The 26,958-nt window shown below is 40.8% G+C and overlaps 1 protein-coding gene across 1 annotated transcript in view; it reads left to right on the forward strand.

Annotated features, from left to right (window-relative positions):
- LOC143132832 (matrix-remodeling-associated protein 5) overlaps positions 1-26,424 on the forward strand; it is a 43,649-nt gene extending 17,225 nt beyond the window's left edge. The window contains exons 4-7 of the mRNA XM_076292643.1: positions 13,626-14,016; positions 17,640-20,519; positions 20,906-21,800; positions 23,889-26,424. Coding sequence (XP_076148758.1) covers positions 13,626-14,016; positions 17,640-20,519; positions 20,906-21,800; positions 23,889-25,779 — 6,057 coding nt within the window. The 3' untranslated portion in view covers positions 25,780-26,424. The remainder of the gene's footprint in view (positions 1-13,625; positions 14,017-17,639; positions 20,520-20,905; positions 21,801-23,888) is intronic.
- The last annotated feature ends 534 nt before the right edge of the window (positions 26,425-26,958 follow it).

The following is a 26,958-nucleotide window of genomic DNA, read 5'->3' on the forward strand; positions in this document are numbered from 1 at the left end:
ATATACAGTAATTGGTAACGTAATTGAATTACTTTTGAAAGAAGTAACTAGTAACAGTAACTAATTACTAATTTTCAGTAACTTGCCCAACACTGCTCGTTACACCATGGGTCTTCAACACGTTGCTCTCAACCTATAGCCGCCCCCTTTGGAGCTTGCCAGAGGCTGAAGCACTAGGCTACTACATTTAAACACAATTATTGCCGCGAGGCATTCCAGCCTACGAATTTAATAAAAAGTAAACAATGCATAATTTAAAAAATTTAGGCTACTTCGCTATGCAATAAGGTTTCCATTAGAGCACAGCGCACGTTCAATGAATGAAGGAAAGGCCTTGTCTCGCAATAAACAGCTGGAAATTCCAACATTTTTTCAACTACACGAAGCTTTACAGTGATCATCAAATACCCTCTAGATTTAAATGCCCATCAGTCTCAACATTTAACTATATAATAAAAGTCAAAAAGTAAATTAAATCCCATACCAAAACCGAAAATCGTCTGCGTTTGATAGCCTGGTATGCCGCTCCAAACAAAACACATGTCTCACAATAACGTACAATGTAAGAAATAAAGGTCTGCCTCGAATAAGCCTACCTCAAATAAATACCTGTGCTTTGCAGCCTAAGTAAATAGCAGACCCCGGACATAATGTAGGATTTACGGAAAGTATGCAATCATACGATGTTGGACGCCTGGCGATGCTCTGGCCGTCTACTGTGCCTCTGACACCGCTGCCTCATTTGGATGGTAACTCCACAGGTGAGCGCGAAGATTGGATGTCGTGGATGCGTAAGTAAACTGTTTTTTGCTGAGTCCACAGACAACATTCTCTTTAACCGTTACTTTACCATCTGCGGTGTAGCCTACAACTCAAAGTAAAGACACCACATTTTAGATGAGTTGGGGACGTAATTGTCCGCTCAGGCTGACCGTTCTGTGCGTTTTCTTCAATACTATCTTCAATAATATTGAATATCTTCAATATTATTTTCAAAACAGGGTAGCTATTGAGGACTCTGGCTCCAGTCATTATTGTGGCTACTGGCTATTATTGGCTTGATTTGGTCATGGGCCAACGCTAGAATACGTTTAGAGCACCCGCTATGAGATGGCAAACAATAAAATAAAAAACAAACTAATCATAGACTGTAAAAATGCGCTACACTTGGCACTAAAAACCGAATGGTTTATTTATAGTTCGACTACGGATATTTCACGTCATGTTCGAATGCATATTTGCAGCAGTACAGCAGGCAGACCGCTCTTAGTTAGAGCCGCTGTGTTATCCAATGAAATTAAGTTGCGCTTCAGGGCGACTCCACTCGGACTCCATGCGCGTTCCCGAGCAACTTTTTCTTCTTCTTGTTATGAGGCAAGGACTTTATGTGCATTATCACCACCCTCTTACTGGAGGACGACTCTCTTTTTACAGAATAGCCAATAAAAATCGACGTTGGTCCATGCGTCATTTCCAGCTTTGTAACTTGGCGCATGGTCAGAGCCGACTGGATCCGAACCCCAGTGTTCAAGATGGCGTTGACTATGAATTGGCCGGATTTACTAGCCTAGCTTCCACCATTCATTTGTATGGAGGGCGGGACTTAGTCACTCTCTCCAGTTATATATAATACCTCCATGGCGCTACCTAACTTAGCCTAAATACACAACTGGAACAAAAGCAAGTCACAAACTCTGTAACTCCACATTACGATTTTATTTACACTAGGCTATGCTATTTACAAAGACAAATAGAAACCGACTGTATTGCTCCCAAATTAAGAGAATTTGAGCTGCAACTTGCCTTGTCTCTCGACTTCACCTGCCAACACTAACGTTAACGCATCCCTGCCTTGAACTTGAACCACTTCCTGTCAGATCGCGACATATGCTGTCAATCAAAAAGAGTCCAGCCTCAATAGAGCTGGTAAGTCCCGCCCATCCGCTAAACCCCCAGTGGACCTCTAGATTGAAAAATCGTCAATGCAAGTGAATGTGAGAAAATAATTATTTTCTGGTCCCGTTTGATTTGTGCCATGAATGTGAACATATGTCGTCTGTGAATTTTTTATATAATTTTTCATGTTACGAGTTTGACAGTATATTATATGATTCTTCGGCTATCAGTTGTGGAAGAGACATAACGAGAAAGACTACATGTCGCCTGTGACGTGAGCTAATCGCTAACATTAGCTGAGATGCTAGTTTTTGTAACGACAGGAATAAACACACATGGTAACAAAAATATTTGAAACATGTCTAGCTTCACTCAACACATTAACACTATGATACAGTGTGATTGTAAAGTTGTATGGTTCACTGTGTTCAAAGTCGATCTTAATAACCCTCTACATCTCGACCAAAGATTCTAGAACAGAGCTGAAACCTTTTTCAAATTATTCGAGCGTGTGGCTGAATGCTGCGATTGGCCCGATGCAACGCGCACCTTAATGCTCCAATGTACCCTAACTGGCCGCGCAGGAAGCCTATTCGGCTCTCGGTGTTGCGGAGAGTAAGACATATTCATGCGTGAAGAAGGCCGTGCTAAAAGCGTATGAATGAGTGCCGGAGGTTTATCGCCAAAAATTCAGCGGAATGCGTAAACGCCCCTGTCAAAATTACACTGAATTTGCACAGGAACTCTCTGTTCAATTCAATCGCTGGTGTTCAGCTTCAGAAATAGACTCAGGAAAATTTGTCTAATTTGATTTTGGTGGAGCAATTCAAAAGTAAGTAAGTAAGTAAGTAAGTAAGTAAGTAAGTAAGTATATATACTCTTTTGATCCCGTGAGGTAAATTTGGTCTCTGCATTTATCCCAATCCGTGAATTAGTGAAACACACACAGCACACAGTGTACACAGCTGTGGGGCAGCCGTGGCCTACTGGTTAGCCTAATAGACCTCTCCAGAATAAGTCCCGCCTCCGTAACTTCCGTATCCATCCAACTTCCGGGCGTCGATTGTCTATGGGAAATAACATGGCCTTTCGAAATATCATACCGGTAAAACATCTGTAGATAGCGAAGTAGAAAAAGCTGGTGGGCAGATTGGCCTACACACTTCTGCCATCTAGTTTCCACTGGATTTTTTGATTGTCGGTGCCGTTTAAGTAGTATACTCTAGACTATACTACTTAAACGGCACCGAAAATAAAAAAATCCAGTGGAAACTAGATGGCAGAAGTGTGTAGGCCAATCTGCCCAGCAGCTTTTTCTACTTTGTCACCTACAGAGTTTGACAGGTACGATCTTTCAAAACGCCATGTTATTTCCCATAGACATTTGACCAGGGTTGGGTAGTAACGGATTACATGTAATCTGGATTACGTAATCAGATTACAAAAATCAAGTAACTATAATCAGCCCAGATTACAATAAAAAAAATGTGTAATCAGATTACAGTTACATTGTTGGGGATTACCTGATTACATTTTATCATACAAACAATGCAACTTTTTTATGATAGCCTAGCTATCTTTTAATTTGACAAGCTTCGGACCAAATTTCCCTCATGGGATCAAAACTTACTATTTACTATTGAGGCAGGTCTCTCGGCACACTGCCTGATCTTTTCCTCCTAATCTTAATGTAGCCCCTTGTTTTAGTGTTACCGTTTACTTTGAGAGTCACCATGTCCCCCTGGTTAAAAAAACATCCCAAAGGAATCATTTTCTCACCCCCACAATTGAAATGATCATGGTGTCATTCAATCTCAGGCCATGTCCCTGGATCAAAAAAATCCAGCGAAAGCTAAATTCATTGTCCAGGTGTAACCTGAGTTGTGCATGTTTGGAGAATAGTGATCCATGATCACATTCATGATGACTAAGTGATACATTTTGGGATGGGGTGAAAATTTCAACCACCAAAACACCACCCCCAAAGTAGAGAATAGCTATAGAAATGTATTAGTTTTGGTTTTTTTTTCAAACAATGGGACCTGGTGACCTCAAAGTAAATGGTAACACTAAAACAAGGGGCTACATTAAGATTTTTGGAGGAAAAGATCAGTTAATTCACACAGGAATGCTTTCCTCAGAGCAAAGAGATTTCTTAGATGTAATGAAATAATAAAGAGAAAAATAGAATGAGAATTCTTTCATCAATTCAGTGGTGGTGTCTTTTTCTTAAGGGATATATTTATTGAAGTAATCTAAAAGTAATCCTAAAGTAATCAGATTACGTTACATGTTTTTGGTAATCCAACTGATTACGTTACTGATTACAAAAATTGCCATGTAATTTGTAGTCAGTAATGGATTGCATTTCAAAGTAATCTGACCCAACCCTGCATTTGACGACCGAAGGTTGGATAGATACGGAAGTTAGGAGGCGGGACTTATTCTGGAGAGGTCTATGTCCAACCTCGCTCTGATGTGGATAGAACTCATCACATCTGTCCCATATCCGTAGTGATGCGTTCAGCCAGTCGCGCTGCCTCTGAACCAGCTGGGGGGGGGTGGTTGCCACACACTGACACCATTCGCTGGATGGCCTATTCACTATTAATTTACTAATTGATGCGCAACAGTTGGACTCCTCACTGCAATTACTGTTTAACAAAGCGCTTGACTTTGAAGGCAAACCCTGCGGTTCTATGGTTGAGGGTGGCGTCCTAATGCGTAAATACCCACCACTTCGCGAGGCTCCCGATAAGCATGTTCGGCAGCCAGTGATGCCAGTTTAATGCCAGTTTAGTCTATTTTAACCACTTTTTCCGGTAATAAGTAATCTATCGCGCTACTATTTACAAACCAGTAATCAGATTAAAGTTACTTAAGTCACTGTGCGTTACTATTTTTGTCATTTTCCTTAGTAAAATGATATATTCTTTGCTTTCTTCTTGTCTCGGGGATTAACGTCATGTAGGCTATGCTCACATTTTCAGCATGAGGACAACTCACGTGTAAAACCATGCAGCAACACAAACGTAAACAACAATGGAGGGAGGAGAGAGATGCACATTTTATCTATAGGCTACAGTCATTATTTTGAGTTTGTGTCAGCTAAACATGACAACATTAAGCAGTGGCGCAAAAAGTGTGTATGCGCTATATGCGTACATATATTAATAATAATATATTTGGTATATTCTATATGTAGCTACTGTTCATCTAAATCATTTCTGCATTTCCTCAATGTTAAATAACATGTTAGAGGACTAACAGGCTAGAGTAGGCACCCTATCTCATAAGATTCCATCATAGAATTTTGACATAGAAAAGGGAGTGGGGGCGCTGTGAGCGCTGAGTGAGCAGGTACGAGTAGTGAGTTTTTGTCTATGGAAAAAGATGGATACAGCAAAAAAAAGCTGTAGGGGTCTAAACATAGAAAAGGAAAGAGGGAAAATGAGATGGCATGTCAAGGGATGCGACAGTAGTTAAATAAGTGGATGGTGAAAAGCAACAGGATTTAAAGTGTGACGTCTGTGCTTGGAGGCTTGCAAATATTCATGTTAACAGACTAGCGTTTGCTAAGCATATGCCGATTGAAACAACCTATTCCATTAAGATAGCTAGGTGGCTACATAAACTGGGTGGCTACCATGCTCATACTGAACTTTTAATGGCAAACTGCAAACAGAAGTCACGCTAGCAACAACTCATTACATGTTTCCATTTCCTAACAATCCTAATATTAATAGCTTAATATTGTGCTGATAATGTGGCAAACAAAGGCTAGAGTTGGATCAGCCTTATCCTTTGTGAGCAACAGCTGGCAAAAGGACGTTATGAGAACCGGTTAGACTCTCTTAAAGTCTTAAAGTGACAATGCACCATTTAACAATACTTCAAGTTCAAATTGGCAGAATTTCTTTAAAAATAATAATTTACACTAATAGTGTAAATTATTGGCCTTTTGTTTTACTTAAGTTGTTTGTGGGTTTTTTTTTTTTTTTTGGGGGGGGCAATTTGTTGTTGCATACCCCTCAAAAAATGGGTAGCTGCGCCCCTGACATATTCTGTGCTGGCAACAAAGTGCTGTCTAGCTAGACATCCCAAGTCTCCCGAAGTTTTGGGAGTCTCCCACATATTGATAGCGGCTTCCTGACGCCCGCAAATTACATAAAATCTCCCGGAACCTAGAGCGAACAAGAGCACGCAAGCCAGACCGGACTTCAAATCGCGTGTGCATCTGAGTTTAACGCGCACACAACGGAGAGGGAGAGAGAGAGGAGTGGTGCGTGTGTGCCTGAAGCGCATCCCAAGACAGAGAGCATCCTGGTCTGTTTTGTTAAATCAACCAATCAGTTTTCAGTGTAGGTGGGCTTATATCTCTTTTCTCCCGAACTTAATTAATCAGTTCAGTCAGTGTATCTAGGAACAGGAGCGTCATGGCAGAGTCAGTGCCCCTCAAAAAGAAACATTTAAGACCCATTTCACATCAGACTACACAAAAGTGTACCCAATTGTCTCATAAGAGTAAAACATAATGATAGTCTTGCACACTGCACTGTTTGTAACAGTGACTTTAGCATTGCTCACGGCAGGTTAAATGGTTGCAAAAGACTTGTTGAGGTGAGTTTAACAAGTGTAATTTCATTTGCATATTACTCAGGCCTATACTAGATGGCTAGTTGCCAAGGCTACATGAAAAGGCCAAACTACCAAAATCTACATATTTTACTATCGCAATTTCTATCAATAGGCCTTCCTTATTTGGTGTACTGACTAGACATTATTGAACAAACATCTGAATTTCAGTATCTAAGCAGGTTAGGTTGGGATGTCTGCTATACATTGTTGAAATTACTGTTAAAATGCACTTCCAGTATAGTGAGTATTGGCAAAACCGGTTATCATTTTTATGTTGAGGGGTGGGGGTGTTGTCGGCAGCTGCTGAAAGTAACTAATAAAGTAACTTGTAATCTAACTTAGTTACTTTTAAAATCAAGAAATCAGTAAAGTAACTAAGTTACTTTTTAAAGGAGTAATCAGTAATCAGATTACTTTTTCAAGGTAACTGTGGCAACACTGTCAGCAGGTGTTAGTACCATACTTGCTGCGCAAATTAGTTCTGAAAACGGCCCATGATGACGCAGGTCATATGGGAGTGAAGAAAACATACTACACGGTTTTGCGGAATTGTTACTGGCCTCGGGTGAAAAGGGACATCGCTGCTTATGTGAAAAGCTGTCACATCTGCCAGTTCACTGGTAAACCAAACCAGATGCCTAAACCAGTCCCTCTTCGGCTGATTGCCCCTGCACCTAAGCCCTTCGAACACCTCGTAATCGACTGTGTGGGTCCGCTGCCTCGTTCGAGAACTGGTTGTGTGTACCTACTGACGGTGATTTGCCAAACAACCCGTTACCCTGCAGCGTATCCCCTCCGTTCAGTTACTGCCAAACGCCAAACCCTGCCAGTGATACGCTCGCCGTTTCAAGCGAGATTTGCAGGTCCCTACAGAGTGCTGAGCGTAGAGCAAAATTATAATTACGCGGTGGCTACGCCTGACAGAAAGAGACGGACGCAACTCTGTCATGCCAACCTACTGAAGCCTTACTTTGAACGTAAATGCGTGATTGCCGACCATGAATCGTCTACTGCAGGGGTGTCAAACATACGGCCCGCGGGCCATGTAAGGGCCGCACGATGATTTTAAACGGCCCGCACGTCAGTCCCTGTTTTTTTGTGTCAACCTGTCTAGGGCGTATCCAGTAGCATATTGTTCAAAACAGGCGTGCTTGCATAGCCATCAGGCTATTTACAATTTTCTATCACGTAAAGTTAGTGAACATGTTATCAAAATTAACGCGCACACATTTTGTTTGAGCAGGAGACAGAATACGCACGCAGGCACGCAACTAGGCTACTTGTTGTTTTCTTTTACTCGGCTATCTATATATGGTTATCAGCACACAATGTTGAGCTAATTCACTAACTCAATAGGCTACTCATCATGGATATCATAAGTTTAAACAACAGAAAGGATGGAGGCAGCAAAGCTAGAGGAGTTATTCCAGATGGGAACAAGGTAGGCAATAGGTGTGCTTGTCAGAACGTTTTACAGCGTTTTAAACCAGACGTCACGGTACGCTAGAACAAAACTAAAGGTAACTAGCTATAGGGCTGTATCAATTTGTCCAAATAAATAGGTCATCTCAGACGTTGTTGTTGTATTATTGTATGTGGATAATGGTTATGCTATGTAGGCTACTTTTTTGCAACGCACGGACCTAAAACCGGGAAACAGACAAATATTGTCCACGCATGAATTATTTTGCGGATGTGGGGTACCATAGCTCTCTCTCTCTCTCTCTCTCTCGCTCTCTCACACACACACAGTACCTGTCTTAGCCACAGTTTTTAGTGGTTAGCACAAACAAGTGTTATGGACATTGTTATGCACATTATTGCAGTTTATTCTCATCAATGTCAGTCCATGAATGAATATTGATCAGTTGTTAACTAATAGGCCTAGAAGTTGCATTTGAAAATGTTACTGTTGGCTAACATTTATGCTATGTTTGTTTTTTATTTCAGCCACACTGTTTTAAAGTAGTTAGGACCATTATTTCACACCAATTTTGAATAAACCATACAATACAGATTTCATGGTTACACCATGCACATGTTCGCCAATTATGTGGCCCTCAGTAACCTATAAATTCAATGATGTGGCCCTCTATGAAAATGAGTTTCACACCCCTGGTCTACTGCAACTGTTAATGCTGTTATGTGTTCTGTCCCTAGCCCTTTGGTGGCAGCATCAGGTGAAGGCAGTCCTGAGTGTCCCTCCAATTGTCCTGCAGCGTCTGCCCTTCCCCATCCAGTGGTGGCAGCACTGGATGAGGTGGACGTGTGTGAGCCAGACGATCCGGTCTTGTTAGGAAGACTTAAAAATTCGGAATCATTGGCTAATATCCCGCTAATTTTGAGTCATCTAACCCCAGACCAGGCATCTGAGTTGTGAGCTCTTATAAAAGAGTTCCCGACATTGTTTTCGGACACGGCCACTCAAACTCATGTAATAAGTCACGACATAGACGTTGGGGATTCTTCCCCTATTCGCCAGCGCTTTTACAGAGTCTCGGGTGAAAAGCAGAACATTTTGGAGATAGAAGTGCAGTATCTATTAAATCATGGCCTTGCTGAACAATTGTTCTCTAGCTGGGCTTCGCCTTGCCTGCTAGTGAACAAAGGTTTTGCACCGACTACCGAAAATTGAACAGTGTCACTAAGCCAGATTCAGTCCGCTTGCCGCGCATTGAAGATTGCGTGGATCAAGTAGGGTCGGCTAAATTTGTCAGTAAATGTTATTTGTTGAAGGGATATTGGCAAATTCCCTTAACGGGGAGCGCGAGCGTGAGGTTTTGGCGTTCATTACACCGAGTGGCCTGTATGCGTACAACGTCATGAGCTTTGGGTTACGTAACGCTCCCAGTACATTCCAACGCTTGATGAATCAAATAGTTGCGCATCTTGATGGATGTGCCGTGTATTTGGACGACGCCGTTCTGTATAGTGACACTTCACATCTGGACTGTATCTGTCAGCTTTTCACCCGCCTGGCCCAAGCTAATCTGACCATTAACCTGGCGAAGTGCGAGTTCACCAGGGCAACGGTGACCTGCTTAGGCAAAGTTGTGGGCCAAGGTTTCGTGCGCCCTGTGTGCACAGAATTCATGGCCATTGACAAGTTTCCTCCGCCCACTAATAAAAAAGAACTTCCTTGGGATGGTTGGGTATTATAGGGGTTTTTGTCCGAATTTCTCATCAGTCGTCGTTCCGCTCACTGACCTGCTCAATCGGAGCAAAATGTTTGATTGGACGCCCGCTGGCCAAAGCGTGCTTGAACAAGCCAAACTCCTGCTTACTTCTGCCCCTCTCCTTGCTGCGCCGCGAATAGACAAACCGTTTAAATTGCACTTCGATGCCAGTAAGGTGGGGGCAGGAGCCATCTTACTCCAAGACGATGACCGTGGAACTGAACAACCCGTTGTTGATGATGATGCTGCAGTCCATAATAATTCTGTGTGTGGTGATCCGCAGACGCAGTTCGTCCATTTTGTTCACCAGGGAGCAAACATTGGCAAGGAAAAGGCTTGGAAGAGTGAGTCGATGTGGAGTTAGCTTTAGCCTCGCTCAAACTCCTCCACGAGACCTCCTTTGTTTACGTTTCCTGGACAGCCTTAAGTTTCTTTCAGTCGGTGTGGTGGAGTCCGTAGGACTCGTTTATTTAGCAATCTCTGGGATTACGCTGATAAAGATGTCGGGATTGCAGGAACCGATGTCCAAAAGTTCCTGTCGGGTGTACGATATGTACGCTAAACTACGCTAAATTACCGAAAATACTTGAAATAAACAAGCATATTACCACTAATTTCCAAAATCCGGAGAGACACAGGGCGTCGCGATTATAAGAGGCAATACAAAGTCCCACTTTGACCAACTATTCATTTAGACATTGTTTTAATATTTTTTTGAAAGGCTGTTGCATATACCTGTAATGTCTACGTGACCCGTTGGTTTTGTTGCCGAACATGATTAGCCTATAAACCAACATTCGATATACAATTGCTTGAGGGGTTGATGTTCGTGTGATATTGTTTCACCGTTGAAATTCCACCTCCGACACTGCCAACCAATACCAACGTTTGGATAACGTGTGCTTGCTATCTGGGTAGTTATACAATCAGTCACGGGCAGCTTGACTGTAAATACATTCTTGACACTCCTGTTAGTAAACAAAACAAAAAATAGGAACGTAATGGTCACCTTAATCCCATGAACAGACAGATAACTCTTACACCAACCTTTTATTCACGTTTGTTCAAAGATTTAGTAAGTATAAGCCCTTTTTGCTCCCCACTTCGATGCAGCTCCATAGGTTTCCATTAAATCCAAACGGTCATCTTTCCCCTAAAAGGGGGCGTGTATGTGCAGCACATACAACGTTGCATGATGTTTGTACGTATGCTTGTTGTCATTGTTCTGTAGTCAAGTCAAGTCAAGTCAGATTTATTTGTATAGCGCATTTAACATGCACAGAGTGCAACCCAAAGCTCCACATATAAGACATTGTCATTGACACAGACTAACAAAGACAATAAATGCCGGACGGAGCGGCGTAGTCGCCAGCGTACCCGTGACACCAAGACATAAAAGACATACAACAAACAAATTAATAAATAAAATAAATAAAAATTAAAAATAAAATTAGTCCAATTTCCAACCGGCTGAAAATGTCCAAGGGCAAAGATGACCCGCGTGAAAACTGCGCACAGCTGTGTCTTCACGAAGCAACACCAACAAAGTTCTTTATAACTGACCAACCCGGAGAATTCACTGGCAGTCTGGAGAGCACTGGAAGGACTAGTCAGTCCGAATTTGTGATGGGCGACCCTGCTGATTATCAGCTCGGTGGTCCTAGACAGTGACCGTTTGTTGTTTGTTGTTCATGGTTGACACTGTCATCAGAGTTTCTTAGCACTCAATCCAGACTCCAGGCACCGGTAGATGCTAGCATGGCAGCTCGCATGTCAGCCGCAGCTCGGTGGTCGTGGCAGCTGCAGATCTCTTGCAGATTGAAGTTAGGCACCCTTGCTGAGCAATCCCTCCGTCCAGACATTGGATGTGCAGCGTCACGGATGGATGAGGGACTTCAGAGACATAAGGCAGGCTAGCCAAGGCGCTCATCAGCCCAATGGAAGCTGGTTAACGTTAACTTGACGTTGATGGTGTCAGCTGAGTTTGTTAATGAGAAAAAAGGACTAAGAATAACACAAAAACGATTGAAAATAACATAAATAAAGAGTGATTACATTTAACTAGAAAAATAAATACAAAAAACTAACAGAACATTACATAAAATTACGAACATTACATAAATACAAACAAAAACATGATGCCAGACGGAGCGGCGTGTCTCGCCAGCCTGTAGGCATTCACATGAACGTGCATTGCTAAGACCGGCGTAGTTAAGCCTAGGCATAAGTTCAGTTGGTGCAACCGACGTACGTTCAATTCTTAAAACTGGTCTTAACAAAGACCAACTTAGCAGTTAGGACCAAGCGTAGCAAGTTGGTGCAACCGGCCCTGATGCTCATTATTGCATGGGCCACCCTTAGCCGCCCACATTAAATTCAAGTCACTAAAGGTCTATGTTATCTCTTGGCCGCTGTGCTCCCTCAAGGAATGTCATATGGTACTGCCGCCCCTACACACAGGGAAATCCAGACTATTTTCATTTGTAGTTCCCTGATGGTGGAAAGAGCTTCCAATTACTACCAGAGCAGGGGTATCCCTCTCTATCTTCAAGAGGCTCCTGAAGACTCAACTCTTCCAAGAGCATCTTCTCTACAAACAGTGGGGTATACTACGACGCACGTTAGACATATCTAGGCTATGTAGACATATCGAGGTTTGACAAAGCCTTTGACTCAGGGGTATACGTTAAGTGATACTACGATTGCAGTTATGTGATATATTTGTCAAACTAGGCTTTCAGCTCAGATCTGTGCACGTTCTCGGTGTTGGCATGACTTTGGCCAATCGTGTAACGTGGAGACGCACAAGACCGCCTCTATTTAAAAACAATTACTTCCGCATTCATGAGCGATAGCTTAATCTACACTGCGGTGATTTTTTGTGTCTAACCTATAACATCAAATAAATCAATTGTCATCAGTTGTTGTATGGTATGCACGTCCATAGTGGGATATTTGCACGCACAGCACTATTAAAGCGCATTCGAGATCCAAAATGTTAGTAGAGGCGGAGCTCCACCTGTGAGATATGTGACAAAATTCTACACGTGAGAGAACTCCGTTTTGAAGACAATTGATTGGTCAGTGGGCAGTAAATTACACGATTTGAGCTATAACTTAGCACATAACCTCCTCCCGACCAGGTTTGGTTGACAGCATAAGATACCATGGTGATATAGCGACACTAAAACAGATCCACTTTCGTGTCACAGCATAGCCTGGCTTTGAGCGCAACATACCTCGCTAACCCACTAATCGAGATTCGTAGTACACCCCACAGGTCTCCTAACACATCTAAACACTCCCAGCTTGCTTAAAGGTGCTGTAAGCGATGCCACATGTTTTTTAGGCTAAAACATTTTATGTCACTTACTGCAAACATCACCTAACCAACCGCTAGCTGTCTGTGTCCTGAATACACTGTAAAAAACGCGATCTCTGTTGACAGCCCAGGCTCCAAGAATGGCAACAAAAACAACCTGGGCAAACCTAGCCCATAAAAACATAACAAACTGTTCCAGCAAATCACAGATGAAATGCGCGTTTAGGAGAGTTTCAATTGCACGGGAGCAGCACAGGAGGGAGGGGGAGGAAGTAGCGAGCTAGCTCTCTGTTTTGTTGAAAGTCAACAGAAGTGACGTTGCCCAGCATCGCTTAGAGCACATCTCTCTGGTACTTCTGCACTTTCATCCTCTGGTTGTCTTGTGGTGTTTGTAAAAGTAGTGTTGTTACCCTACAGTCTTCCTTTGTGATGTAGCTTGAATGTCCTCATTTGTAAGTTGCTTTCAACTTAAACTAAATTAATAAATGTAATGTATCTGTACTAAGTTCTGACATTTTAAAAACTGAAATATTATTACATTGTCAATTGACATGAATGGCTTGACAAGGCTCATGAACGTTTTATTTATTTAGATCTTGAAGCTGAGTTACAACAAGTTGAAGACCATCTACCAGGGCATGCTTGAGGGAATGAAAGGCCTTGTTCGTCTTCATCTAGATCACAATCTCATTGATTTCATAGAGCCCTTTTCTTTTAATGGACTCACATCACTAAAACTGTTACAGCTGGATGGGAACCAGTTAAGAGACCTACATCCCCACACATTTGTCACTCTCTCTTTTCTCGGACATTTCCGGAGCTCTGGCCTTCATCACCTCCATATTGCAGACAATAATCTGAAATACCTTTTGCCTGGCATTTTGAGGCCATTGAGCAAACTGGAGAGCCTCTCTGTACATGAAAACCCGTGGATATGTGACTGCAACTTAAGATGGCTGTTAGAGTGGAATAAGAAGCACATGGGTAAGTGACAGTCTTTTGTTTTGTGTGGCTTTAGTAGTGATTCATTTTCTGGGAAGATATTCAAGTTAAGGGAGGTGCAGTCAAAATCCATTTACACCCCATGCCTCTGACTACATGCGTGGGCCTGTCAAATGACAAAACATCATTTTCAACGATCTTTAATGTTACATTCAGGCTGATGATAAGAATAGCTATAAAGAAAATGGAAACAGTGTGATTTCATTGTTTTATTTAAAGCTATTAACTTTATTCCGCATGCAAACTTTGTCCGCTTTGTGTTTGAACTTCCACTTGAGCAGTACATCCATTTGGATACATTGAGATAGCAGAGTTCCATAAATAAGCTCCATTTCAAATACTTTGTTTATTGTGTTATACCACAGATGTAGTTCTGGTGTTTTAGGTTGCTTCCATATCCTTGTCAACTGCTTCAGGCTTTCTCTACCCCTACCCCGAAAGACTTTATTACTGGGCAAGTTAAAAATATGTGTGTGTGGTTTGCTTTTACTTCTCCACAACCTCTCCAGCAACCACCCAGATAGAAAAATCAGATTGGCAGATAGCGGACCGCTGGTGGTATGCCTCGGTGGCGTGCCACTTGTGGTCCGCTGTTGGATCACCATCTCTTTAAATTTAACTTGTCATGCATATTAGGAAAAGTTAATAAAATGATGTATGGAGTATAACTGAACAAATGAAAAAGATTTTAGACCAATAGTGGCAAAATATTGGGCAATTTATCTGCAACCCACCAGCAGACCACCAGAGAACCGATGAGCAAAATGCCAGCGGACCGCCAGCTATGCCCCCAATGGACCGACAGTGGTCCGCCAGCCTTGCTATCTGGGCAGATCTTGTTGCAGGAGAGATCTTACTCGTTATATTCGGTGTGATAAAAACAAATCTCTGGCTTATTTTCCAAGCAAATTCTCTCCAGTATTTTGAATGTGTACTTTGAAAATGTTCCTTCAGAGAGTCACTCCAGGCCGTCTCCGAGATATTTATGGATAACTAATTTTCCCATTTTTCTTTTGCATTGTGTGTTTTCCTACATTCTCAATTAGAAAATTGGTGGGAATATTTGGAAAGTATCAATTATCAGGTAGTTGCTTTCTAACTGGGGGTCTAAACATATCACAAATAATCACAAATGTAAGCATTCCCGTGTGGCATGGTAAAAAAATAAATATTATTAAGTTTTCATCTGTAGCTTATTTGATTCAAAAGTTGTAGTCAAAACCCTTTTTCGGACAGTAGCCAGATTGGATTTGGGGACTTTGAGGGTCCACATATACCCAATCATAAATATATAATATCCACATATACCTTTGAGGGTCCACATATACCCAATCAAATTATATATAATATTGTTTGTGTTTCCCATAGCCAGAAAAGGTGAAATATTTATCAACTTTATATTTGTATCTTATCTGGTTCAAAATATGCAGTCTAATCCCTTTTCAGGTGGCGGCCGTATTGGATTTGGCAGCCATCTTGGTCTCAGGGATCACTGGCTCGGGCGCCCTGGCTAAATCATTTCAGTATGTCCTCAGCTGCATCCATGCCAAATTTGGTGCTTGTAGATAAATTGGCGAAAACAATGGGGTGTAAGGCCCCATACTACAGTCAAAATTGCTTTTTTGGACAGCGGCCATATTGGAATTGGATGATTAAGGCATCCAGATATAATGGGTCATAAATATAAACATTCCTATATATTTCCCATGATCAATTAAGATGAAAAAGACATCAAGTTTGTATTTGTAGCTCATGTGGTTCAAAAGTTATAGTCGGAACCCCGAGCAGCGGCCATATTGGATTTGGCTGCCATCTTGGCCCCAAGGGTCGCTAGCTCCGACACCCTAGTTAAATCATTTCAGTATGACCTGAGCTACATCTGTGCCAAATTTGAACCTTGTTAATTTTGACAGCTAGAAAAATGTCATCAAGAAACCCGGGAAACTATAGCGATTTAAGTGCAACAGACTTTATTTTCGTAAAGAGAATCATACTACATCATAATCATAATCATATCATAATACATTCATTACAAAACCATACAACACTGCCATTTGTCCTTTGAAACTAGTAAAAAATAGTTTATAACTATTGTATTAGTATATAAGTATATATACTCTTTTGATCCCGTGAGGGAAATTTGGTCTCTGCATTTATCCTAATCCGTGAATTACTGAAACACACTCAGCACATAGTGAACACACAGTGATGCGAAGCACACACTAATCACGACGCAGTGAGCTGCCTGCTACAGTGGCGCTTGGGGAGCAGTGAGGGGTTAGGTGCCTTGCTCAAGGGCACTTCAGCCGTTCCTACTGGTCGGGGTTCGAACCGGCAACCCTCCAGTTACAAGTCCGAAAACAACGGATGAAACTGTGCTTTTCTTTGGAACGAGCTCTTCCCTGTTAACTGCCATGTTGTCTGTGTGTCTGTAAGGAAAGCGGGGGAGGGCTGAGCCCACTCTGAACTATGGAAGCCCAAGGGGAGCATATGTGGTGGAAGTTACAGAGAAAGCAGACTAAACGTCAAGTTCGAGTTAATCGATAAAATCAATTTTTATCGCCCAGCCCTAGGGGGTACAAAGCTTTATGGTCATGAGATTGGTTTAGGTGGTGACAATTGTTAACAACCATACCATTACAACTGATAAAAACAGATATTATTTTCACTAAATCAGTCATTTATTACATTGGTGGTAAGTAAATGTAATAACTTTTTTAACCTTCCCACCAACGTTATAACTTCTTGCAAACGTTGGTGGGAAATTGGTTTATTACATTGTCAGTAGGCAACAGTTGTTGGTGGGAAAGTATTATGTTGGCAGGATTATTACAATTTGGGGAATTACACTCATTTTCCCCTCCCCCTTGAGTGAAACAATTGATTTTTACCTTTCTCAAGTTCATCCAGCCGTTCTCTGAGTCTGGCGATACCACTTTTAGCTCCAGCCTAGCATATATCATTGAATGGGATTAGACCATTAGCATCTTGCCTGCTAGCATCCAATTAAAAGTGACTAAGATTTCGGAATCTTAGGGTATATTGAATGAGGGTATATTGATCGGTGATTGGTCAAATTTGTGGTGTTTGAACAAAATTTTAAGGTCGCCCAGAATTTGCAGGGATTAGTTGAAATTGTGTTAATTGATGCAATCGCAACAACACAAATTCCTGGAGGGACTGATTGGTGGTCTATAGCTGTTGTAGAATATGCCAAAAGTGGTATATGTATATGTGGTAATGATATTTTTTTTTCTCCTGGGTGACTTAGCCTACCCCTTTGAAAAGTCATTGCCTTTAGTCTTTCCATTTCTGTCCCAAACTGTGGGAAATTTTTGCATTTGGGTGCCCGAATTATGTTATTTTTTATGCTAGCCTACGATAGCATTTACATTATCATCTAGCCCCTGCACTTTGGAACTCGTTCTGGCACCACTGGTGCTAGATATGAAGTAGATCAGAATAAATGCAGTGAGAATACTACACTCATAACATTACTATAGGAAGCATATTTCAATGTAGTCTATCTATAAAATCCTTCTATATCTAAAGGTAATCAAAATCATCTGACAGATTGTCTCTTTTGATGCGTTCTGCCTTCACAGGTGTAATTAATTGCAAGAAGGATTCTGGTGACAGTGTAAATTGTGCCACATGTGTCTCACCACAACTCCTGAACAACAGCCAAGTCTTCCAGCTAAAATCTGAACAGCTTGATTGCAAACGTCCCTCCATTGATTCCCCATTGAAAACTGGAGAGATAAGCCACTGGGAGGGTACTGAGCCAGACCTTCCATATATCAAAGATCTTGAGCCACCACTGGGCCATCTTACATTTACATTGTCAGACAGTCATGGGAATGTAGCACATGTCGCCTGTGAAGTAAGTCGACCATCAGAGAGCACATCAGTGATATGGGAGACCCTCAAGAACTCTGACATCATAGTGAATGTGACATTGATGAGCCACCTTGAGTGTGACATTGACAGGGATGAGCTGCACAACATGTGGAGGCTTATTGCATATTACTATGAGAGTCCTGCTTTATTAGAACGAGGTGCAAAACATGAGAACACTTCCAAGATTGGTTTTCAGTATTCCCAAGCAGTTGATGAGGATTCTTCATATTTCACAGACCTTAAAGGACACATAATGGCTGAACCCTCATGGCTGTTACAACCAAGAATTACACTCCAGCTTAACCGACGCAAAACCACAACAAAAAAGCTTGTTTTAAACTTCAGCACATTCCTCACAAGTCACAAAGAAACATATGACAAAGTTATGTCATCCTGGGCTGTGATACAACGAGGAATGGCAACACAAATCAAGTCAGTCGTTCAGGGATCTAATGTGACTTTTGAGTGTAATGTACACAGCTCAGGACAGCAACAGGTGGAATGGATGCTCCCTGACTTGATGCTGCTTGAAAATGTTGATTCAGAAAATATCGTAACTGAGGACAATAAATTACATATTAAGAATACGACTGTCTCGGATTCTGGTCTTTATCACTGCTTAGTGAAGACTGAAATGGATGTGGATACAGCGTCCTTCCGGCTAGCTGTCAGAGAACAGCCAAAGCAAAGTGATCTAAATGGCAAGCGGATTTCTTTGGACAGTGGGGGTGTGCTTACACTCGACTGTTCAGTGTCATCACCTCATCCGAGTGAAACCAGCTGGTATCTCCCTAATTCCAAGATCCTTACAACCTCACAGCCCAAGGGGAGAGTGTCTATGCTTCAGAATAATACCCTAGTTCTAAAAAATGTCAGCCATGATGATACTGGAGTATATAGCTGTTTGGCAGTAAATCTCTATGGAGTTGATATGCTTTCACATCTTCTTGTTGTCACAGGTGAAAGAATGGGAAAGAGAGAACAAGTCAGCATAAATGAAAATGAATCTCCTCTGTCTGAAACTAAGACTGAACATGAGGGATCAGGTTATGAAGAGACAGAGTATCAATTTCCAAAACAACAAAAAACCTTTGGGAAAGAAATATGGCCTGGGATTTCCAGAGGTGGGAAGGGAAACCGAGGGAAGCACAGCTCCAGGAAGGTGAACACAATTGTACAAGAGATGGGCTCCACGTATAGGGCAAAGAAAGTGGAAAAAGTCAATGCTAAAGGTCCATCACTGCCACCAAATACCCAGACAACAACAATGACATCACAAACAAATGTCACTAGTGTAAGTACCACCAACACATATACTATAGATAAAATGAATAGCACAGCTCTTGAACATGAGTCAAATCAAAATCAAAACCTAGGTTCAACAGTTATGAAAACTATAAACCATCACACAGGTTATTCAGAGTTTCCTGGAGGAAACAATGACACAGCAACACTTCAGTCAAAATCTGAGAACAGAATTGAAATCAAGTTGAGGAACAGATTAAGCATAAAGCCAAATGTAACACAAATACGGAGACCCCCACCTTTAAGACGCAGAAGACCACTACTGCGAAGAATTCACCCTAACAGATATATTCCTGATTCTAATAAGGACATAACAACTGAGACCTCAATAAATGCAACGTCTTGGAGTAAAACAAAAGACAGATATCACATAAATCTAGCACCTACAGATAGGAATATAACTGAAAAATATCCATTTAGAAGTGGGGATATAAATTCTCCAGCAACTACAAATCTCCTACAATCTCATGAGCGCACGAAGTGGAGTGGAGTGGACACTACAAATGCAGCTATTAATTATACGACTAAATATGTAACATTTTTAAATGAGAGCATAAGTCTAATATCAAAAGATGAATATAATGTTTATTCACAGGGGAAACATGTAAAGGATACAAATAATGAACATGTAAATAGTAAGAACATAAATATCAAAAGAAATAACAACAAAGAAAATACCTTGCTTTCCACATCAACAACTTTCTGTCCAAGAAAAAATGAGACCACCATTACTATGCCTTTATCTGCTACAACTCTGAACACTGTTGGCTTGACACTGCAGCCATCTAGAAACTTCCAACAATGGACCTCTTTTATGACCAGTCGTCCAGAAATTGTAAACTGGTCTCCAAGACCCACAACTTCCATCCATAACATTGTAAATGGCCGGAGCATTGCATCTCATCGAACTCATCATTCATCTTCATCCAGTGACAAGGACCTGTTGCTGCTCTCCAGACTCCGCAATCGATACAGACAGTCACAGTTAAACTCTCTTCTCTTGAAGTTTGGGAAGCTTGTCACCCCAAAGCCACAGATTATCATGCCCACTCCCATATCTAAGCAGACCCCTAAAGTTGACCATCCCTACAAGCCTATAACACCTTCCCCTACCCCAGTCGCCACTTACACTATATACTCCACAGCTAGTGGATTGATGCCACAGATTGTATCTATGAATACAGTTGTGGTTTCAGCTCCACCTGAAACAGATGTGACTCTTCCATGCCAGGCCACTGGCAGTCCTAAACCTACGATTTCATGGAAGAGGGTGTCTACAGGTGAGCATGAGGATCATCTTATCATTATTATTATTACAACATATGGGTCATTTGAGGGTGGGCAGAGGCCATCAGAATGCTTAAGGGGTGACAGGGCAAAATGTTCCTTCTTTGTGAAATATACCCCCTGATTGATCCCTCTGAATTGTAGGGTGGCCTAAAATGGTGACAAGCCAACCGTACAAAACACATCAAACATGCTGAACCTTTTCACATTAACTTGGTCCCTTTATTTCATTGTGAAAGCAGAAAAGATGTGTGCTACTGTGATGTGTCGTCAGCAGGGATTTGTAGAAACTGTTATGATCGCACAACACAATTTGGGGTGATATTACTTAGAGTATTCCTCACAGTTTAACATGAGTATTTTGTTTATTCCTTTGTAGGTGCTACAATTCAAGCAGGTATAAAATATGAGGAAAGTTTAGGAAAGTTTGAAGTTCTTCAAAATGGCAGTTTTGTGATCAGAATTCTTCAGCCAGAGGACGAAGGACAGTATCTGTGTTCAGCACAAAATATATTTGGTGCTGCCCATAGTGTGGTCACTCTACTTGTTGTGGCTCAGACTCCAAAAATTGTAAATCCACCCTCAAGAGATTTGTCTGTGTATGTAGGCAAGTCAATTAACCTGCACTGCATTGCACTGGGAAAACCCAAAGCACACATTTCCTGGATTCTTCCTGACAGGACCTTACTGCAAGAGGTGGGAACAAATGCAATAGGCTCACTTTTTGCTAATGGCACACTGAACATTCCATCAGTAATTCTTTCAAATAAAGGGTACTATAAATGTATTGCCAGCAATGCAGCTGGGGAAGATACAATTACCTATAACATCAATATTATATCTTCACTGCCAAACATCAATGAGGAAGCAATTGAAAGCCTGACAATATCTGTTGGAACAAGTATCTATGCGAACTGCACAGCAATGGGGAGACCCCAACCAGTCATTAAATGGATTATTCCTGATGGGACAAGCTTAAAACCCACTCAACTGCTTAAGCAACGTTTCTTTGTCTTTCCTAACGGAACACTCTACATCAAAAGTGCCTCAGTGACCGACGGTGGAAAATATGAGTGCACAGCTACCAATGCAGTGGGCTCTGTCAAGCGGTTATTTCTGCTTGATACAAAACAGAACTCATACCTCCCAAAAAAGCAACAGCAACAACAACATAATGTTTCTGCCATGTATGGCTCAACAATATACTTGCACTGTTCTTATCCAGCAACAATTTGGAGATTGCCATCCAAGACACTTCTCTCACATCATTACAGGTAATTAATGTAACAATGTTGTAATTGTAATTAGACATCTATCTACTGATAATTAAAAGTCCACTGTGTGAAAATGTTCAGTTGTTTGTTAACAAAATCAACATTTCCCTTTCATAAATGTGGCCTCATTCATGTTTAATTACCACCACCACCAATTCGAAGCATACTGTACCTACTGGCTTAGAAATCCTCATCACAACATCACAACATTAGCTAAACTAACGAACCTCATCATCCAGAAGGAACATCCGACGAGGACGTGGTGGAAGACATTTTTATGTCGTGCGACAGCTCCCGTAGTTTTAATACATACTATGAATGAGGTGGCGCTAGAGAGGTTGATTGCAATAATAAGACCTAACCATAGGCGAAATTCTCACACAGGGTACTTTTCAGGGAGTTCTAGAATTCCTAGATGTACCTGATGCATACAACTGGGGTATCCACTAGTTCCCTCTAAATGTACACTTAAATTCAATATGTATTTATCACAGTTGTGTTTGTATTTTTTAGTGCTGTTAACAATTGTTGGCACCCCTGATACAAAAGAGTTATAAAATATGAATAATCTTTGAATTAATAAGTTCAACCTTAAAGTGAGGCTATTTTTTCAAATAAAAATTACCATCTAGAAAAATAATAATTATGATTACAACATATTTTAACAAACCTTCCCAACAAAACAGCTTTTCATATTCCCCAATAGCATCTTATAAGGTTGGAGAATATTGGAATTGAAGTATGGAATGGAATTTCTCTGCACCAAATCTCTCTCTAGATTGTCCAGGGATTTCCTCTTGTGCACTTTTCCCTTTAGCTCACCCCATTTGATATTGTGTCAAGGGGTGTGTTCATTCATACCTTCGGGTTGCTTTGCATTGAGGTGATACTTCAGACTTAAAGATTGTATCAGCGATTTCAGGCCCAAAAAAGGCCCAAACATAAATTATCACATTTATCTAATCTTTCCTAATGATCTACTAGCTGCCTGCCCCATAAGCAGGGCGTCAAAAAAACACGTCTCTGTAGGCAGCCTAGGCTCCGAGATCTGTACACAAAAACAATTGCTTTTTTAATCAGGGCAGCAGTTTTCAGATTACATTATGTGATTACATAATTGCAAAAGGGTTTTCCAATGTTTTTTCAGTTAGCCTTTAAAAATGATATCAGAATGTGCCTTTGGAACATGGGATAAATGGTTGTTGTTAATGGGCAATGTACTGTAGATATTGCATTAAAGATCAGCCATTTCTTTCTACAACAGTCGAGAACTCTTTTGCAATTACGTAAGCACATAATGTAATCTGAAAACTGCTGCCCTGATTAAAAAAACAATGCAACTGATCTCAGCTCTGTGTATAATGGAGTGGAATGGAAATGTAAGTGACCCCAAACTTTTGACCGGTAGTGTACTATATACAGTAACCTCCAGAATCGCACCTCTGCTAAAGTTGACTAAAAAAAGGAAAATAAAATCATCTTTTGGAAATTGATTTTGGAACTGATTGCCTTAAGTAAAACATTAGGAAATATCCAACCTTTAAGGACACCAATTTTCTTTGTGAATGAATAATGTATCATAAATAAATAAATGTTCTTCCTTAAAATACGGGGGTATAAGTGGGTCATAAGTATTGGCACCCCTATGTTAAATTCCATAGAGGCAGGCATATTTTTATTTTTAAAGGCCAGTTATTTCATGGATCCAGGATCCTATGCATCCTGATAAAGTTCCCTTGGCCTTTGGAATTAATATAGCCCCACATCATCACATACCCTTCACCATACCTAGAGATTGGCATGGTTTTATTTCAGTTAGGCTATTAGCTGATTTGATGCTCATTGAGCTCAATGCAATTCAAACCAGCTAATAGGCTAACTGAAATAAAACCATGAAGAGTTTGCTCCACGCTCCAATATCCTGGCTTTGAACATTTTGTTCAAGGGACACTTTATCAGTCCATTCAGACTCAGAGGCATCTGGGCCTCTGTGGCACTTACTGTATGTGTGAAATATTAAACTTTCTGTTATTGTGGATTATATTGTAGATATATTTTAAATAATCAGTACTACTTGTCTTTTTCTAGCCCTGAAAGATTTATCACTGCTTTCCCTAATGGAACCCTAAGAATCCAACAACTGACGGGAAAGCTTGCAGGCACCTACATGTGTATCTCTCAGAAATCAAATGGTGAGGATATACAATACTTTCAAGTAGAAGTCTTCATGAAGGCTCCCAAGATCGAAAACACACAAGTCCCACAGAGAAGTGTCATACATGGTAAAAAACTCCAGATGGACTGCTTAACTTCTGGTGTACCAAACCCTGAGGTATCCTGGAGCCTTCCAGATGGCACAGTTGCCATCTCTGCCTTTCAGTCACATGACAACAGAAGCCATTCACATTATGTCACCTTTAGCAATGGCACACTATTACTGAAACAGATTAGCAAAAAGGATGAGGGGGACTATATATGTTATGCTAAAAATGCATTAGGGGAAGATGAGATGAAAGTGAGTGTCAGAGTGGAATCTCCCATGATTGCCTCCAAGAACAAGGTTTCTGTGTGGGCTGAACTTGGGAAGCAGGCACATATGAAATGTAAATATCATGGAAATCCTCCCAATCCAGTGACATGGCTTTCTCCTAGCAAAAATGTGATTTCATCCACTTCCACCCATCACCAAATTCTTAAGGATGGGACACTAATTATCCAAAAGGTCACTTTAAATGATGAAGGAAGGTACACTTGTTTTGCACGGAATTCTGCCATTAACAGCATAGAGCTGGAAGTGGAACACAGGGAGCCATATATTAATGGACACAGGGGTGCACACAGCACACATGTCTCAGCAGTGTCTTACCAAACTAATCTAATGGACTGTAAAAGTGAAGGCAAGCCAGAGGCACACATTATCTGGACAACATCATCTGGCTTGTCCTTGCCACTGCCATATGAGGGTGGTAGGTTTCAAGTACATAAGAATGGCAGCCTGGAGTTGCGAGGAGTTAGAAAGTCTGATGAAGGTCAGTTCAAGTGTGTTGCAAAAAATAGCTTGGGAGAAGCTAGTCTCACAGTCACTTTAAAAGTAGAAACACTTGCTGAAAAGCCCAGCTTCTCTAATCCGAATATAGAAGCTTATCCTATAAAGTCAGATGGTAGTGTTATAACTTTAGAGTGCATTGCAACTGGTAAGCCAAGACCAGTATTTGTATGGATTCTGCCAAACAATACTCAGCTGATTCCAGGCACGAGACTAAACAGGTTTGCACATGTCATAGGGAGTGGAATCCTTCACATTACCAGCCCAGTGACTACTGATAAAGGCATTTACCGTTGCCTGGCAAAAAATGTGGCAGGGCAAGCTGAGAAACTATATGAACTACAAACAGGAAAAAAACCTTATATTCGAGGAAATGGAGGTCCCCTAAAGATTACTTTTGGGCAGACCCTGAACATGCCATGTACTGTTGAAGGTTGGCCAGAGGCCTCAGTGTCTTGGACACTTCCAAATGGTCTAACTCTGGTCAAGCCACAGATCACTGGCAGAGTATTATTTCTGGAAAACAATACACTGCAGGTTAAAGACACAGCCACATTTGACAGAGGAGTTTACACATGCAAAGCTACTAATACTTATGGATCATCTTTCTTGTCCTACCCAGTCACAGTCATGGTATACCCTCCACAAATTACAACTGCACCCCCTTCTGTTATAAGAGTTTACAGGGGGTCATCTGTGTCACTAAACTGCATTGCCATTGGTATTCCCAAGCCTGACATCTCTTGGACTTTGCCCGGACGCACAACACTTGTGCCCAACAGTCGTTTCATAGCACAAGGCGGAATTCATATGACGGGGGAAGGTAGCCTGGTCATTCAAAACTCAGGCCTGATGGACTCTGGAATTTATAAATGTAATGCAAAAAATGTACTTGGAACAGATTTTAAAGCAACATACCTTCAAGTGGTCTAAGCCAGCAGTAAAGTAGAGTTGTGAACATATTGCTTGTGGATAAAGAATATATTGTGACTGTTTTAATTGAAATTAGTGGGTAAAAGCCTCAAGACTCCAAAACACAATATTTTCATGTTTGTAGCATAATTGAATTAAGTTAGGTCCTTGACATTTTATCCTTGACATTTTTTTTTCTTGACATCCCAATCCCAATCTTCACCTCCTCTGTGACCTTCCCTATGTTAAATAAGAATAGCTACTGGTCAGGGGCGCTGTGGAGAAACTGGCTGCAGCGCCTGTGCCACTCTCCAACCCGGCCATTTCCCGATATTCCCAAAAAATAATAAAGAATAGCTACCAGTGTGTAGCATACTATTCCTATACCCACATTGAGTTACATGCTACTTATACTCTCATTGTCTATTGATGCTTGTGGTAACACCATATATGTTATTATTAATGCTATGTAACATACAATGGTAATCTGGTAATATTAAAAAGCTCACAAAATGAAGTAGATTTCTGATCATTTCATTTCATATGAATAAAGTTAATAAAAATAAAGCTTTCAATGTCAGTAACAGAACTGTCCTGCTAATTTGTAGTAATGACATGCATACACCATGGATGAGCCATTTCCGATATAATGTGCCCGTGCTGAACATTACATTTTTTGGTGCTGGATGAACCTCTTTATACAAAAAACGTATTTCTTGAGAATATTACATACTATACCATCAATAGGAAATACATACCATTTGAATCAGAATGAACAGTTCTATGAAATGATGTAAAATACATATGGCAATGTTGATATAATAATGAACAGTCTTTGAAAGTCCTCTCCAAATGTATATTCAAATTTGTCGAAATTTCATTTTATTCACATAAAAATTAATTTTCATCATATGTATCTACAAGATACAGAAAAAAAAGAGCAATTTGTGGGATATTTAACAAAAATGTATGCATAACAACTAATAATGAAGTCAGACACAATGGTTTAGATTTATTTGGTCTATAATAATAAACCATTTATTTGTATAGAAGCAAATGATACAGTAAATAAGAGTGACATAAAATTACCAGTACAGAAAGTAAATATACTGTATATTTATTTAAAGATGCTCTAAGCGATATTGCACGGTTTGTAAGTTAAACATTTTTTGTCACATACAGCAAACATCACTTCACAAT

This window comes from Alosa pseudoharengus, unplaced genomic scaffold (assembly GCF_046254945.1).
Source record: "Alosa pseudoharengus isolate Yale_2024_CS ecotype anadromous, Long Island Sound unplaced genomic scaffold, YU_APseudo_1.1 YU_APseudo_1.1_scf_19, whole genome shotgun sequence".
NCBI classification, from domain to species: domain Eukaryota; kingdom Metazoa; phylum Chordata; class Actinopteri; order Clupeiformes; family Clupeidae; genus Alosa; species Alosa pseudoharengus.